At 36.5% G+C, this 17,989-nt stretch overlaps 1 protein-coding gene across 39 annotated transcripts in view; it reads left to right on the top strand.

Annotated features, from left to right (window-relative positions):
* CEP112 (centrosomal protein 112) overlaps positions 1 to 17,989 on the top strand; it is a 562,721-nt gene that overhangs the window by 124,048 nt on the left and 420,684 nt on the right. For 28 of the 39 annotated variants that reach the window (XR_008679796.2, XR_010133740.1, XR_010133744.1 and 25 more), the window contains 4 exons: positions 283 to 369; positions 3,382 to 3,481; positions 7,166 to 7,284; positions 16,271 to 16,414. Coding sequence is in view for 22 of the 39 variants with exons in the window: in XM_031011060.3 (XP_030866920.3) it covers positions 283 to 369; positions 3,382 to 3,481; positions 7,166 to 7,284; positions 16,271 to 16,414 (450 nt within the window). In the remaining 17 variants the exon portion in view is untranslated. The remainder of the gene's footprint in view (positions 1 to 282; positions 370 to 3,381; positions 3,482 to 7,165; positions 7,285 to 16,270; positions 16,415 to 17,989) is intronic. The other 11 variants (XR_010133750.1, XR_010133751.1, XR_010133749.1 and 8 more) reach the window with 1 other exon arrangement.

Here is a 17,989-nt window from a genome sequence, read left to right on the forward strand (position 1 = left end):
TGTGCGGGAGAGAATGGGGAGAGTAGTGAATCTGTACTTCGTATTGTCAGTTTTGCCTACCAGGTGAAATTTATTTTAAAGACTTTTAACTTGTTTGAAAGTAACTAGAGGACTGAAATAAACATATTGGTATATGTAATGTGATTGCTAGAATCTGTGACTACAAGGTAAAGGTGGAAAATGATAACTGTCTTTTTTATAGGGAATTATTTTAGTTTAATTGTGTATTTTTTGCCAAAGGGAAAGTAAATTAATAACATCCTTGAAATATTTTTCTTGAAGCTGGACATGAAAACAAAAATGATGGAAGCTAAATTTCATGAAGAAAAGCTTAAACTGCAACAGAAACATGATGCTGATGTTCAGAAGGTAGGATATATATCTTGTGTTTTAATTATACTGAATACTAAAAATATTCTAGGTTTTATGATGATCCATCCAGTTATCCATCCATTCATCCAACCATCCATCCACTTATTTATGTACTTTATGACATTCTGTTATAAGTGGAATATGCTAAACTAATATCCCTGCAAAAGTTGATTTTTTAACTTTATTAGCTAAACATATGTGTTTATTTAAAACCTTATATTTACATTACCTTTTAGTCCTTCTTTAACTATTGCATTTAGGCTGACCTTCTTATAGTCTTTTATCTGCATTCTGTCATTACCTTTCATGAAAGTTGAAATAAGACATCAATGGCAAATACTAGAATTTGTTTTATTCTAATATTCTTTTGGTTTTCTGGTAATTAAATTTCCTTTTTAATTTAAAAAGGAACTCTTGGACTTGTATGCATTTTAGTGCTGGCACTGACAATAAAGGCTTGTTTTTCAAGTAGCTCATTGGGATTGATGCTTTCTAATCTTTCAGCCTGTATTTTCAAATAAAACATTTTTTTTTCTTAGCTGGCACAGCAAAAATCATTAATTATGGTTATCCTATATGGGATTTGGGTTGTTACTATATTTTAGTAATGATTAAAACATTTAGTGATAATAATGTATGTATGTGTTTTTTTGAAATACATGGAGGTTGATCCAAATGGAAACTTTGCATTTAATGTTTCAAAACTAAGCCTATGATTCTGCTTCCCAAAACTGAGTACTAGAGACAGAGGCAGGTAGTTGCAGTAGTTACAGCATCAGGATTATGTATCCAAGCTTTCTTAAAAGCTTGATATATATATATTAATATTTAGTAAAATAAGTATTTGGCTTGTCCTTCAAAGCAATAAGGAGGAAACCACTGACTGGATATTAGAGAAAAAAAACTGAACTCTCTTTTTCCAATTTCCTCTCACCCATTCAGATATTACAGGCAAATTTTTTTTGCTCTTACTAGAGTTTTACTTTAGTTTAAATTGTTTAGATAATAGTTCTCTATCATAAGTATGCTAGAGAGTCAGTAATATAATTTCAATGTAACATGTACAATTGAAATAGAGTCTATTGATGTATGAGATAAATGAATATAAAAATTTATTTGGAAAAATTATGGTGATGGAATTTGAAATAGGTTTCTTGGTATGTCTGTTACAAAGATTTACTCAAAGTAACATATTTAATAATAAAATTCTTTCCAGAAATTTCTCTTTAAAATAAATCCTGAAATTTATTTGCAGCAGACAGTGCAACTAGTTTGAAGTGCCAAGTAAAATATAAATAAAATCCTTTATGCTAGATTTGAAAAGTATATTCATCGGTTTACTGCTTGTCTGGCATTTTCTAAGCATCAGGAATTGGCAAGGCGTAAAATTTAGAGTGTTTTACCTATTAGTATACATTCTTTTCCTTTTTTGCTTCTTTATGGCTATTATTATCCAGAGATGGGATCTTGCTATGTTGCTCAAGCTGGAGGAGGGCAGTGTCTATTCAGAGGCATGATCCATGATCATGGCTCACTTCAGCCTCGAATTCTTGGGCTCAAGTGATCTGTAAGCCTCCTGAGTAGCTGACTATAGGCATGTGCTACTGTGCCCCATTCTTTTCTGTTGTTCTTGTTGAGCTGACTTTTGGGTGTATGGGAAATATACCCCAACCATAAGAAAAGTAGATATTCCTTTTTCCCCTTGGTTAGCATTTTCTCTTACTTGCTATCTTTTTTACATTTTGGTTATTTCTGTAGTTTTTGTGAGTATAGATGTATTTTGAAGTATAAAATCACAAATTTTATTAAATGATTACATTTAAAACTTCTGACATAATATAAATTAACAATAGATTTTAATGCAATTTTTGACATATTTTGAGCTGATTTTTCTGATTCACAGTAGCAGAGCTAGATATAAAGGAGGCTGATTACATGTCATCTCCTCATGTATCTGGGAATTCTTTTACTGTACACTAGGAGGATAGAAGGGTGCTTGTGGGCGGATCCAGGGACATGCCCAGCTGAAGAATATTCTATCCCAGTGCAATGTGATGAATTATACTCTCCCAACCTGGCAAGTTTCTGATGACTTCTTTCTGCCACTTTATGACAGCTTAATTTCTGAATTATATTTTAGGGAATCACCTAAATTATTATTTATACTGTCCTTAAAAATTATTATACGAAAATCTCAGATAACGTATTTCTTTCAGATAATAATTATTCTTGTATATTTAATAATTTTCTTAATGCACTGTAATATAATTTTTACAGTTTGGGGGGAACCATTTATGAGATTAGCTGAGATAGACTTACAAAAATATTATGCTCATTGAAAAGTTATATGATTGGTTCTTTACAAGTTTCTATTAATGTATACCTACTAATTCACCATTCACTTATTATCTGCTGGAATTTGCTAGCAGATAAACAACAGTAGATATCATAAGTATAAGAAAAATATGTGAAGAGAAATATTAGACACATACAATTTCAGCTATTTTTATGCTAATTTGAGAAAAAGAATCCCTAACTCCCTTTCAGGACAAAACACTTCTACCTAATTTACAAAACACTGACATTTGAGAATCAATTTAAAAAGTCACTTAAATCACTACAACGCCAATTTGCGGCAATATTCACTAGTCAAAAGGAGGAAAATCTCACGATTTCAGGCAACTTGGAAGCTTCCAAGTGTGGCAGATCATATAGATTCTACCTCCTAGCTGCTGCAAGAGCAAAAAGTGAACTTCTGACTAGGCTAGAATTATTAACATGGACATGCAGAAAAACACACGCATCTAACTGAAACAGCAGACAGTAAAGCTGTGGATAAGAGATACTACTTTGTGTGTGTGTGTGTGTGTGTGTAATTTCACAGTGTAGTCATATTTGTTAAAATCACTTTTTCTATTTATGTTTTAGAATTAAATATATCAGGATTCAAAAAAGTGTCCTATATGTAAAGTAATACAATATACTGAAATATTTTAAATTTATTTGCAGATTTTAGAAAGAAAGAATAATGAAATAGAAGAACTGAAAACTTTATACAGGAGTAAACAACATGAAACTGAAGAGACTATTAGAAAGCTTGAAAAGAAAGGTGATGTTGTGTTGTTACATACATCTTTTAATAACATTTCCATTTTATTTTAGTGATGTGGAGAATAAAATTGATTTCTGACCTTTTATAGTATGAGATAGGAATGTTTATGTGGGGTTTCATCAATGGATATATTTATATAGGCTTCCATATGAAGGGGCAAAAACTGCGTTTATTTGTGTGTGTGTGTGTCCGTGTGTGTGTTTGTGTAGTGACAGTGATGGAGTAGTACTGGTGGTTGGTTTAGATACAGAGTTGGAAGAGTATGTTGCTTTCACTCCCTCTTCTTAACTCTAGCCTCATTGGGATACAGCTGCCATAGAGTATTGAGGGCAGTCATAGAATTAGGACTTAACTGGCTTTCATGAGGAAGTCAAAGGAAATTATTCTTCTTTATCTAGTAAAATTCATTACATTAAGTATCTACTTTTATGTCTGATAGTATTTGCTGGTATTGTGATTGACAGAAAAAAATTAAAATGTATTTCCTATTTGCACTTTAATTAAGAAGGAAAAGAAAGCATGTAATCAAGTATTAAGTTGACTATGGACAGATGGAAAGTCCGGCATGAGGAGGTAACCACTTGAGCTAACTCTGACTGTAGTTGACTATGATTATGGGTCGAAATATCTACATCAATAGGTGGTCATGAGAGAGAGTGTTGAAAATATTGTTTCGGGAAAGGAACTTTTGTAAAATTTTGTGAAATTTTAAAGTCTTGGTTAGTTGGAGAGAAGAGTTGCAGGTACTGGGATGGGAATGCTGAAATAGGTAAGTTGTAGGAAGGGTACTTCTCAACTACTTAGCTAGAGTGGATACCCCATGCATTAAGAGATAGATTTTAGGCTGGGCGCGGTGGCTTATGCCTGTAATCCCAGCACTTTGGGAGGCCGAGGCAGGTGGATCATGAGGTCAAGAGATCGAGACCATCCTGGCTAACACAGTGAAACCCTGTCTCTACTAAAAATACAAAAAACTAGCTGGGCGTGGTGGCGGGCGCCTGTAGTCCCAGCTACTCAGGAGGCTGAGGCGGGAGAATGGCATGAACCCGGGAGGTGGAGCTTGCAGTGAGCTGAGACCATGCCACTGCACTCCAGCCTGGGCAACAGAGTGAGACTCCGTCTCAGAAAAATTAAAAAAAAAAAAGATTTTAAAATATTAAGATAGTTGACTTGGGGCTAGATTAAGTATGACCTTGAATTTTAGATTTAGAAGCTTGAACTTTGTCCTGTAGATGCTGGATGTAAAGAGCCAGGGAAGGATTTTGAGATGTGAGTTTTAGGACCTCGTGTTTTGGGAGGAGTAGCCTGGTAATGGAGGGTGTATTGAACAGAGTAGGCCAATTCCAAGTCTGTTAGGCAGAGGCAGAATGGAGTGAAGGAGAGAGCATTCTACTTATTAGAAAACATAGGCTGTAATTCCAGCTCTGTTACCAGTGTCCGATGTATGATAGCAAGTTGTCTCTGGGTCTTGGTTTACTCATTATAAAATGGTGAGATCAGAATAAATAATATATAAAGTCCCTGCCAACTCAGAGATGTTCTGCTTCTGTGCTGCTGTAATTTTGCATGTTAAGGTGAGAAGGATTTCTGAATGATGGCACTGGGAGTAGTTAGAATGGAACCGAAGAAAAGAAGAAGTTTTTAAGAGTGAATCATGATTTAGTGAATGAGAAGATCTAGGCAATGAATAAGAGAAAAGGAGAAGGACAGGTTTTCATTTAGGATTTTCTGTATGGAACTTACTGGCTCTCCCCCAGATCACCAAACCTGAGTATATCTGAGTGAATGATAATGGCTTTGACAAGTTAGGACAGCCATTACATAGATAAGTTAACCAATTAAATAAATATTTGTAGGTTCATTTCCACCCTTAAATGTTGGTAAAAGCAATTATAAATTCGTTTAGGTTTTTTCTCCAAATATTACCAGTGTCTATAAAAATATTTTAAATTTATTTCCAGGTTTTCTTCTTTACCCTGATTCAAAATAGGTAATTCAAACATGCCTAAGGTTTAAAAATGATGAGGTTTTAAAAATAATGTTTCTAAAGGCATTTTGAATTGCAATCAGATCTTAGTTTAATTTTGGAAGTGTAAAGTAAAATATATTGTAGATGGTGAAGACTCACATTAGGTTAACTTGGATTCATCTCCTCTCCTTATTTGTTGTGTAGTTGAGGTATAAGAGTGAAAACAATTTTTAGGGAAATGTTTACAAAAATTTTGCTGTCTCGAAGTAAATGAATAAAAACATATTTAGTAAGCTATGATAAGATTATATTCAATTAAAAATAGAGCTGAATTTATTTTACTATCCAGAAGACATGAATATATTAAACACATTTTCACTTAAATCAGTGACTGTTTAAATAATTTTAGTAAAGAAGATAGAAAGAGAAATGATTTATAAGGCAAATATTTTATATAATTTAAAACCTATTTCATTTTAGTAACATAAACTTCAAAAATGATTTAAAAGTATCTAGCAGCAACAATATATTGAAATGAGGGGTTCCTTTATTTATTCATTCAGTACGCATCTTTTTGAGCACTTGCCTATGTGGCACTGTTATGCCCTGTGGATAAAAAGTTGAAATCTCTTTCTTCTCTGTGAACATAGTCTCATTAAAGAGGAAACAGGCAAGTAAATCACTATAATGTTAATAAATGATTTAATTGAGAAATACTCAAGGTTTCATGGGAATAAAGAGGAATTTCTTTCTGCCCCTGCAAGGGGAGAAATCTGGTTGAGTGAATCATGATTTAGTGATTCTTTATGACTGGTTCATAAAGAAGGTGTGATTTTTGAGTTGAGAGTCTAAGGATGAGTAGGAGTTTTTCAATAAGGGAGGGAAGGACATTCTAGGTAGATAGATGATCATATTTAGGCAGTGATATAAGAAAGAACATGAACTCAGGAATCTGCATATAGGTCGGTGTGTTTATAATAGTGGTTTAAAACATGCAAGTGGGAAGAGATATGGCCAGAACCATGAGGAACTGTTGTCCATGTCAGAGGCTTTGACCTATATTTATCTTTTAGATGAGGAGAGCTGTAGAACGTTTGTAAGCCTGGACATAACTACCAGATTTGCACCAGTGAAAGGCCTCTTTATTTATTTAAATTTTTAAAATTTCAGTAGCTTTTAGGTTACAAGTGGTTTTGGTTACATGGATTCATTGTACAGTGGTGTACCCATCACCCAAGTAGTGTACGTTGTATCCAGTATGTAGTTTTTAGCCCACACCCCCTTTTCCACCCCGTGCTTCTCAATCTCCAAAGTCCATTATACCATTCTGTATTCCTTTGCATACCCATAGCTCAGCTTCCACTTATAAGTAAAAACATATGGTATTTGGTTTTCCATTCCTGAGTTACTTCACTTAGAATAATGGTGAAAGGTTTCCTCAAAGCAACAGAGGACTCCTTGGAGGGGAATGATGCTTGAGACCAATACACTGTTACAATTGTCTAGGGAGCCAGTAATGATGAATTTAACCAAGGCTGTCTGTGGTGGTAGAAATCGAGAAAAAGAGCAAGGAATAAAAGATATTTTAGAAGAAAGTATTGAGAAGACTTGGTGAAAAATTGAATTACCTACTGACTGGTGCACTAAATTTTATATCATCAAACTCTATTTACCTAGAATTGGTTTAACTATGTTTTCAAAATTTTTGACAGTTCAGACACTGATACGTGACTGTCAGGTTATCAGAGAGACGAAAGAAGACCAGATTGCAGAGCTAAAAAAGATATGTGAACAAAGTACGGAATCTCTAAATAATGACTGGGAAAAAAAGGTAAGCTACGTAAAATACTAATGGAAAACATAAAAGTTTATGCTTCCAAGTAACATATTTAATTATAAAAGTAATAGATTTCACAGAATATACAGAAAAGTATAAAAAATAACTAAAATTCCAGGCTGTTTAGAAATAGCTAGTGTTCATGTTTTGGTATATTTTCTTCTGGAAGTCTATGGTCTATAAAATAGTTTTCATTTAGAAAATATTCTTTTGACTAGCTCTTGAATTTAATTAATGTTCTGGATTTCTTATCAGCCAACAGATTTTAAACAAAATTAGTTAAATAGCACTAAAACAGTTTTTGGAAATTAAGCCATTTTAATTTTGTATTTGGGCCATTGGAGTATTTCTTTCCTGAAATTTTAGATAATATAATATGGACTAGAATTTATTGTATAAACTTATTTTATTTTTGATTGACATGTAATGATTTTACATTTTTTAGGGTACAGTGTGATATTTCAATACATAGATACTTTATATACTGATAAAATCAGAGTAATTAGCATTTCTATCACCTCAAACATTTATCAGTTCTTTTTGGTGAGGACATTCAAATTCCTCTCTTCTAACTTTTTGAAATATATAATACATTATTATAAACTATAATCACTCCACTGTGCGTTAGAAAACCATAATTTATTTCTCCTATATTATTGTATTAGTCCATTTTCATACTGTTATAAAGAACTGCCTGAGACTGGGTAATTTATAAAGGAAAGAGCTTTAATTGACTCATGGTTCAGCATGGCTGGGGAGGCCTCAGGAAACTTACAGTCATGGTAGAAGGTGAAGGGGAAGCAAGCCACCTTCTTCACAAGGCAGCAAGGAGAATGAACACAGGAGGAACTACCACACACTTATAAAACCATCGGTTCTCATGAGAACTCACTCACTATCATGAGAACAGCTTGGGGGAACTGACCCCATGATGCAGTTACTTCCACCTGGTCTCTCCTTTGACACATAGGGATTATGGGGATTACAATTCAAGATGAGATTTTGGGTGGGGACACAGCCAAACCCTATCAACAACTGTAACATTATACCTGCTTTTTAACTTCTCTCTGTCCCCTTTCCTCCCTCTCCTCCCCTGCTTCTTGTAATCGCTATCTGTTCTCTACTTCTATGAGCTCAACTTTTAAAATTCCACGAGTGTGATTATGTATTTGTTTTTCTGCTCCCAGTTTATTCCACTGAACACAATGTCCTTCTAAGTTTGTCCATGTTGTTGCAAATGGCAGGATTTCATTCTTTGTTATGAATAGTATTCCAGTGTGTGTGTGTGTGTGTGTGTGTGTGTGTGTGTGCGTGTGCATGCGTATCTATCACATTTTCTTTATCCATTCGTCCTTTGATGGGCACTTACATTGATTTCATATCTTGACTATTGTGAATAATGCTGCAGTAAACGTGGGAATGCAGATATCTCTGACATATTGATTTTATTTTCTTCAGATATATATCTAGTAGGGGGATTGTTGGATCATATGGTAGTTCTATTTTTAATTTTTTGAGGAACCACACTGTTTTCCCTAATGGCTGTACTAATTTGTATTCCCTCTAGCAGTATATAAGGCTTCTCTTTTCTCTATATCCTCACCAACACTTGCTATCTTTTGACTTTTTAATAATAATCATGCTAACTACAGTTAGATGATATCTCATTGTAAGTTTGGTTTGCCTTTCCCTAATGATTAATGAGGTTTAGCATTTTTCATCTACCTTTTGGCCATTTCTGTGTCTTCTTTTGAGAAATGTCTATTTAGGTCCTTGGCCTAAGTAAGTCATTAGGTTATTTTTTAATCATCAGAATATTTGTTTTTTTGCTATTGAGTTGTTTGAGTTTCTTATATATTTTGGATATAAACCCCTTATCAGATGTATAATTTGCAAATGTATTTTCCCATTCTGTAGGTTGCCTTTTCACTCTGTTGATTTTTTTTTTTCCATGCAGAGGCTTTTTAGTTTGATGTAATCCCATTTGTCTTTTTTTTTTCCTTGCTTTTGTTGCCTGTGCTTTGAGGTCCTGTATAGAAATTGTTGCCTAGATTTATGTCATGGAGCTTTTCCTCTATGTTTTCTCCTAGTAGTTCCATAGTTTTGGTTCTTCCATTTAAGTCTTTCAATTCATTTTGAGTCGATTTTTGTGTATGGTGAGAAATACAGGTCTAATTTCATTGTTCTGCATGTGGATATCCAGTTTCCCCAGCACCATTTATTAAAGAGACTATACTTTCCCCATTGTATGTTCTTGGCATTTTTGTCAAAAATCAGCTGGCTGTAAATGTGTGGATTTTTTTTTCTGGGTGCTTCATGCTGTTTTATTGGTCTGTGTGTCTGTTTTTATGCCAATAGCATACTGTTTTAGTTACTACAAGTTTGAAGTATATTTTCATGTCAGTTACTGTGATGCCTCCACCTTTGTTCTTCATACTTAAGATTGCTTTGGCTATTCAGAATCTTCTGTGGTTACATGCAAATTTTAGGATTGCTTTTTCTGTTTCTGTGAAAATGTCATTGATATTTTGATAGGAATTACATTGAATCTGTATATTGCTTTGAATATTATGGATACTTTATTTCATTTTTTAAAATAATTTCAGCTTTTATTTTAGATTCAGAGGGTAGATGTGCAGGTGTGTTACATGGTTATATTGTGTGACATTGAGGTTTGGGATATGAATGATCCCATCATCCAAGTAGTGAGCATAGTGCCCAACAGTAGTTTTTCAGCCTTTGTCCCCCTCTTTCCTCTAGGAGTCCCCAGTGTCTATTGTTCCTATTTTTATGTCCATATATACCAATGTTTAGCTCCCACTGGTAAGTGAGAACATGCTTGGTTTTCTATTTCTGCATTAATTTGCTTAGGATTATGGCCACCAGCTGCATCCACATTGCTGCAAAGGACATGATTTCATTTTTTATGGCCATCTAGTATTCCATGGCATATATGTACCACATTTTCTTTATCCAATCCACCATCGATGGACATCTAGGTTGATTCCATGTCTTTGCTGTTGTGGATAGCATGGCAATGAACATACAAGCGCATGTGCCTTTTTTGTAGAATGACTTATTTTCCTTTGGGTATATACCCAGTAATGGGATTGTTGGGTCAAATGGTAGTTGTTCTGAATTCCCTGAGAAATCTCCAAACTGCATTCCACAGTGGTTGAACTACTTTACGTTCCCACTAACAGTATATAAGCATTCCTTTTTCTCTGCAACCTTGCCAGCATCTGTTGTTTTAAATCTTTTAAATAACACCCATTTTTACTGGTGTGAGGTGGTATCTCATTGTGGTTTTGAATTGCGTTTCTCTGATGACGTGTGATATTGAACATTTTTTCGTATGTTTGTTGGCCACTTGTATGTCTTTTTTTGAGAATTGTTTGTTCATGTCCTTTGCCCACTTTTTAATGGGGTTATTTGTTTTTTGTTGTTGAATTGTTGAGTTCTTTATAGATTCTGGATATTAGACCTTTGTCAGATACATAGTTTGCAAATATTTTCTCCCATTCTGTGAGTTATCTGTTTGCTTGATAGTTTCTTTTGCTGTGCAAAAGTTCTTTATTTTAATTATGTCCCACTTGTCCATTTTTTATTTTTGTTGCAATTGCTTTTGGGGATTTAATCATAAATTCTTTACCAAGGTCGATGTCTAGAATGGTACTTCCTAGGTTTTCTTCTAGGATTTTTATAGTTTTAAGTCTTATACTTAAGTCTTTAATCTATCCTGGGTTAATTTTTGTGTTTTGTGGGGTATCCAGTTTCATTCTTCTGCATATGACTGGCCAGTTATCTCAGTCCCATTTATTGGATAAGGGGTCCTTTCTCCATTTTTTTGGTCAACTTTGTCAAAGATCAGATGGTTGTAGGTGTGCATCATTATTTCTGGGTTCTCTCTTCTGTTTCGTCAGTCTATGTATCTGTTTTTATGCTAGTACCATGTGGTTTTGGTTATTGTAGCCTTATAACATAGTTTTAAGTTGGGTAATGTGATGCCCACTGGCCTTGTTCTTTTGTTTTATTTTATTTTTGAGACAGGGTCTTGCTCTGTCACCCAGTCTGGAGTGCAATGGCACCATAACAGCTCACCACAGCCTTGAGCTCCTGGGCTCAAGTGATCCTCCTGCCTCAGTCTCCTGAGTAGCTGGGACTACAGGTGTGCATTACCACACCTGGCTAATTTAAAACTTTTTTTTGTAGAGGTGGGGTCTCACTATGTTGCCCAGGCTTGTCTTGAACTCCTGACCTCAAGTGATCCTCCTGCCTCAGCCTCCCAGTAGTGCTGAGATTACAGGAGTCAGGCACCATGCCTGACTTATTCTTCTTGCTTAGGATTGCTTTAACTATTCAGGCTCTTTTTTGGTTCCATATGAATCTTAGAATCATTTTTTCTAATTCTGTAAAAAATGACATTGGTAATTTGATAGGATAGTGTTGAATCTATAGATTGCTTTTTAGTTGGTTCTTTTCTAGTTTTTATTTTGTTATTTCTAGTCATGTGGTTTTTCTTTCTCACATTTTGGTTTTATCTTTTCTATAAATTTGGCATATTTTTGTATTTGCTTCAAGGACATTGTGTACCTAGCAAGTCCCCTTCTTTCCTTTGTCTGAATTCCCTAGTTTCATATATTCTAGTTTAAATTGTCAGGTATTTGAAGAGAAGAGGCTTCTGCCACTTACAAGGGTACGTCTTTTTCTTTCTGCTGGATTAGTAAAGCTTTTTTTCTAGTTATACAATAAATAGTGGATGTGTAAATACGTAAACCTGCTTGAAGTTTTTTTTTTTTTTTTTTTTAGAGTCTTGCCCTGTCACCTAGGCTGGAGAGCAGTGGTGCAATCTTAGCTCACTGCAACCTTCGCCTCCTGGATTCAATCTCTTCTCATGCCTCAGCCTCCCAAGTAGCTGGAATAACAGGTGTGGCCACCACTGCCTGGCTAATTTTTGTAGTTTTTGTAGATATGGGGCTTTTCCATGTTGGCCAGGCTGGTATCGAACTCCTGGCCTCAAGTGATCCTTCCGCCTTGGCCTCCCAAAGGGCTGGAATTACAGGTGTGAGCCACTGTACCTGCCCCCTCACTGAAGGCTGTGTGTGTGTGTGTGTGTGTGTGTGTGTGTGTGTGTGTGTGTAGTGTAATTTTATGTAAATCTGGGCTGAGATGAAAACTGAGTACAAGCAGGACAGGCACCAAAATTAATAAGCACGTGATAGATACACTTTGTTATTTATGCAGTCATTCATTCAACAATTATTATGTATTCTACATGGACAAGGTGATATATGTATGTGTGTGTGTATATTCCCTAATAGAAATATGCATCCTATGTCTCTCACCTTAAGTCCCAGTTATTCAACTACCTATTTAAAATCTCTCCTTGGTCTGAATTCCATCATTGTCCCTAAACTTCATCTTCTTCGTTTGTTGCTAAAATGGGTAGTCCCTTTTTCCCTATCCCATGGAGAATACCTATCCCATGGAGATGCCTATCCCATGCAGGGATATACCTACCCAGTAGGGTATTCTCTATGGGATAGGGATCAACTCAGCTACTTAAAGACTCTTCTTTTTGCTTCAGCTCACACATCTAATGCCTTGCCAAGTTCTGTTAATTATCCATCTTTTGAATGTATCTACCGCTCTTCCTTCCTTAGTTCAGGAGACCCCTGTCTCTTGCCTAGATCACCTGTAACTGGCCTCTACCTCCAGTCTGTCCCTCGTCATTCCATGTCCCACAATACAGCCAAATTGGTCTTTCACAAACACAAATCTGGTTGACCTCACAATCATGTTTAAATCACTCTAGTGGTTCCCATTGTCCTAGTGGCTCCCATTGTTTCCTTAGTTCTTAGGACTTACAAGGCTTTTCATGATAAAGACTCTGGTGATCTTTCAAGCCTCATCTTTTCTCACAATTCTTCTTCCTGTCTTGACTTTTGCCCCAGCTGTCAACACGTTTTGCTGTTCTGTGGGCCTTTAAAAAATATTGAGTTGTGATTTACATGCCATAAAATTCACCTTCTTAAAGTATACAATTCATTGGTTTTTTTGATGTATTCACAAAGTTGTGCAACTTTCACCACAATATAATTTGCAGACCATTTTCATCGCCCTAGAAAGAAACCTTTATCCATCAGCAGTCAGTTACCACTCCCCACACCCCAGGCTCTTCAACCACCAATCTACTTTTTGTCTTTATAGATTTGCCTATTCTAGATATCTCATATAAATACAATAATATAATATGTGGCATTTTGTGACTGGCTTCTTTCACTTACCGTAATGTTTTTAAGTTTCACCCTCACTGTAGCATGAATCAATAGTTCAGTCAGTTTTATGGTCAAATAATATTGCGTTGTATGGATAGACCACATTTTGCCTATCCATTCATCAGCTGATAGACATTTGAGTTGACTCCACTTTTTGGATATCGTGAATAATGTTGCTGTGAACATTTGTGTGTATTTTTACATTCTGTTAGGTGTAGTCCTAGGAGTAGGATTCCTTTGAGGAACTGCCAAAGTGTTTTCCACAGTGGCTGCGCTATTGACCTGTGGGGTTTTGTAATACTTTTCCCTTTATTTGGGACAGATTTCTGTTGCCTCTGGGTCTCCTCTGGCATGAGCCAACTATATGGTTAAAGACGAATATGTAGGATGCTGGGAAGGGCATTGGTGTCTCCTGTACCCATTATCAAACTCTGGGTAAAAATTCTTCTTGAGAATTCCTATGGATCAACTCATTGTTATATCCTATGGTTTCATAAACTCTAGCAAGATTTGTATCCTATAGCCTAATAGTATTTGCTACTAAGATAGTTTATCCCTTAAAGGAACGTTTGCCCTTTAAAGCCTCCTAGACTGAGTGACCTGGACTCCAATTCATTGTTAGGTTTGGGAAAGTGCTCACTGATGCATTATGCCTGGTGCATAGCAGGTACTAATAAAATTTGTTGAATGAATACATTTTAATCACCTCTGGTTAGACTGTGAGACCAGATGCCTATCTAGTCCTCAAACACATCAGCCAAGTAATAGCATACTTGTTTTTGCCAGTGCCGTTTTTACCCTTGTAGTCTCAACTACAAATTCCTTGGATGAGTGCTGTAGACTGACTTACAGACACCCCTCCGACAGCGACGGTCCCTTTATAAAACAACTGTGGAAGACACGTGAGAAACCACTAAGTTTTGATGGGCTATTAGATTTTTGACATTCAGCAGGCATATGTTCTAGGGGCTTTGGGAGACCATAAACATGAGGAAACCACTATATCGTATAATTGCTCCTGTAAGTACAACTGTAAAATTCTAAGTGACTCCTTTAGAGCCCATTATCTGAGTTACTGTCATGTCACTTGACAGCTGTGAAGGAGCACTGAGATTTGGGTGAATTGTACCAGCTATGTGACTCACTTTTGAACAACAGACCTAACACTGCTTTACAATGTTTATTTCAGCAAAACTAAAAATTAGATACATCAGGGATTTGGGAGACCACTTACAAATAATCAAAACTGTGTATGTTAAACTTGCAAAATCCAGGAGTCTTCTGTATGGCTATTACTGAGCATCCTCATTCTTCCTATTCAGCTAGAAACTAGAAGAAGCTTTCTTGAGACCTTTACCAGTACAATTATCATAATTATTGCCTGCATTCTGCCCTAGCTTCCATCTCTCACAGGTTTTCCCTGTCCTTCCAGTATCTTCCTAGTCAAATAAGAGTCCACATTGCCTCTATTGTGTCCTTTCTGTCTTCCCTATTTATAGGTAGTGAATGAAATGTATTATTTGGGGCCAGGCACGGTGGCTCACACCTGTAATCCTAGCACTTTGGGAGGCTGAGGCGGGTGGATCACTTGAGGGTAGGAGTTCGAGACCAGGCCGACCAACATGGTGAAACCCTGGCTCTACTAAAAATATAAAAAATTAGCCAGATGTTGTGGCGGCTGCCTTTGATCCCAGCTACTTGGGAGGCTGAGGCAGGAGAATCACGTGAACCTGGGAGGCGGAGGTTGCACTGAGCCGAGATTGCACCACTGCACTCCAGCCTGGGTGACAGAGTGAGACTCCGTCTCAAAACAAAAACAAAAACAAAAAGCCAAATGTATCATTTGGACTGTTTGGACTCCTGGTCTCTTCTCCTATTGGGTAGGTGTGGGGTTGGATGCAGGGAATGGAAGTTAGACTCGGAATTGTACCCCCATTAAGATAAGTGAAGGAATGCCCACAAGGCTGGGAGCACAGATTTTCAACCCCTTTTGGAGGATGTCCATTGAAGCTTGTCTGGACCTCCTGTATTTGCCTTTGTTTTCCTTACCTTAGTTTGTGTAGAAATTTTAAAACCTCATCCATTTAAACAGTATATACATAATGATTTTTATAAATAAAGACCTCTGTACATGTAGTATACAATTCTGCTTAGTCATCCTACCCATACTGTTTGGCTGATAAATGTGATCTTTTTGTCTGTTTTTGTATAGATTAGGGAATGGCTAGAAGTAATTTCTTGTTTGAGGTGCAGGTAGGGGAGAAAGCAGTTTTTACCATTACTGGTGTACAAAATTCCGTGCAAATAGGATGAATAATGGGGACAATTGGACAATATTCCTAATTAGTAACAATATTATAATGTTTCTGTTTTCTCATTTCAGACTAATACTAGTAATGTTCACTTGTATTATCTGCCTGATTTATTTACCATTTCTACCTGAGGCAGATAATTCCTTTTAATATTTGTTCATCCATTAAAATTTTCGATTCAGGAAAGTAAAGGAAAAATTAAGTGTTTCTTGATCCTGCTTTTTATATGATATCTTTACCTTGAATGTTTACTGGTGGTTTTTTATATCTTTTGGTGTTCAGGTCATCATATATATAAATAGAGGAATATAGAAACCATTTTTTCCGCCGAATTACAAAATAGTCAATTCCATAGTAGTAAAAGAGTCAACTCTTGATTTCCTGATGTAGCTTCACAATGCTGTAGCAGAAATGGAACAGGAAAAGTTTGATCTTCAAAAGCAGCACACTGAAAACATTCAAGAATTGCTTGAGGATACAAATGTGCGTCTGAATAAAATGGAGAGTGAATACTTGGCGCAAACACAGTCCACAGTGAGTCTTTAAACCTGTTCTTGACATCTTAGAACCTGTCTTCTCAATTTCCATGTCCTCATGCTTCCCTGATGTGCACAGTGTAGAAAGAAGTGTGTTACAGAATCAAAAGAAAAACTTTACCTTCCTACTCCATACAGATTTATGTGTGGCCATGGACAGACCCTTGAAGTCTGTGAGGGATTTGACTCTAGTGTGTTTAATGCTGCTTTTTATTTATTATTATTATTATTTTTACTTTTATTTTTTGAGACGGAGTCTCACCCTGTCACCCAGGCTGGAGTGCAACGGCATGGTCTTGGCTCACTGCAACCTCCGCCTCCTGGGTTCAAACTATCCTCCTGAGTAGCTGGGATTACAGGTGCCCGCCACCATGCCCAGCTATTTTTTGTATTTTTAGTAGACAGGGGGTTTCACCATGTTGGCCAGGCTGGTCTCGAACTCCTGACCTTGTGATCCACCCTCCTTGGCCTCCCAAAGTGCTTGGATTACAGGTGTGAGCCCCTGTACCTAGTCTTATTTATTATTTTTTAACCCTCAGAAGCCTTTATAAATCTTTTTTCTTCTTGTTTTTTTTTCCATTGACTTTCAGTTCAGAGATAATCTCTTTTCTTTTTTTTTTCCTTCGAGACAGGGTCTTGCTCTGTTGCCCAGGCTGGAGTACAGTGGCTTAATCTCGGCTCACTGCAACCTCTGCCTCCCAGGCTCAAGCGATTCTTGTGCCTAAGCCTCCCAAGTAGCTGGTACTACAGGTGCATGCCACAGCATCCAATTAATTTTTATATTTTTAGTAGAGACAGGGTTCCGTCATGTTGGCCAGGCTGGTCTTGAACTCCTGGACTCAAGCGATCTGCCCGTGTTGGCCTCCCAAAGTATTGGGATTACAGTCATGATCAACCACGCCTGGCCATTTCTTTTCTATCTTTTTTTGTTTGTTTCTTTTTTTTTTAAAATGGAAGACTTGATTGTTTTTCTGAAAATAATGCTAATGTGAAGGAAATCAAAGAGGGAGATTGGAGTAGTATGACCACTCTGACCAGTGTTCTTAATAGATCATATTAACTCAGGAACCAGACATAGACATCACATGGGTAAGCCCAAAATGGTCCTTACTGAAGTAATTCAGGAAGGAGGTCACAACAGTCAGGCTACACAGCAGAGAGACCTGTGACACTGGTCAGGGTGAGATAGAGGATCCCCCAAAGAGACTCTTCATTGATTATATATATATATGGCTGTGGAGTCTAGGTCTGGGGAAGTGACTGTCTTCAGCTCTTTAGGAACCTGCCTTACATCTCAAGATCCATAAGCCTGGAACAGTTCTGCTGGAAGGCTACTCTGCATGTGGCTCAGAGCTGCTCATGTCCGTGTTCAGTGCATCGCATCAGTCTTCTTACTGATACAAATGGTCCCCTACTTAACGATGGTTTGACTTACAATTTTTTGACTTTATGTTGGTGCAAAGGTAAGATGCATTCAGTAGAATACCAGATGCTCCTCAATTTACTATGGGCTTATTTCCCAAAATGGTTGCATGGGTACTTAAAGTGATACATATTGCTTTTGCACTGTTGT

The sequence above is a fragment of the Gorilla gorilla genome, chromosome 4 (assembly GCF_029281585.2).
Source record: "Gorilla gorilla gorilla isolate KB3781 chromosome 4, NHGRI_mGorGor1-v2.1_pri, whole genome shotgun sequence".
In the NCBI taxonomy this organism is placed as follows: domain Eukaryota; kingdom Metazoa; phylum Chordata; class Mammalia; order Primates; family Hominidae; genus Gorilla; species Gorilla gorilla.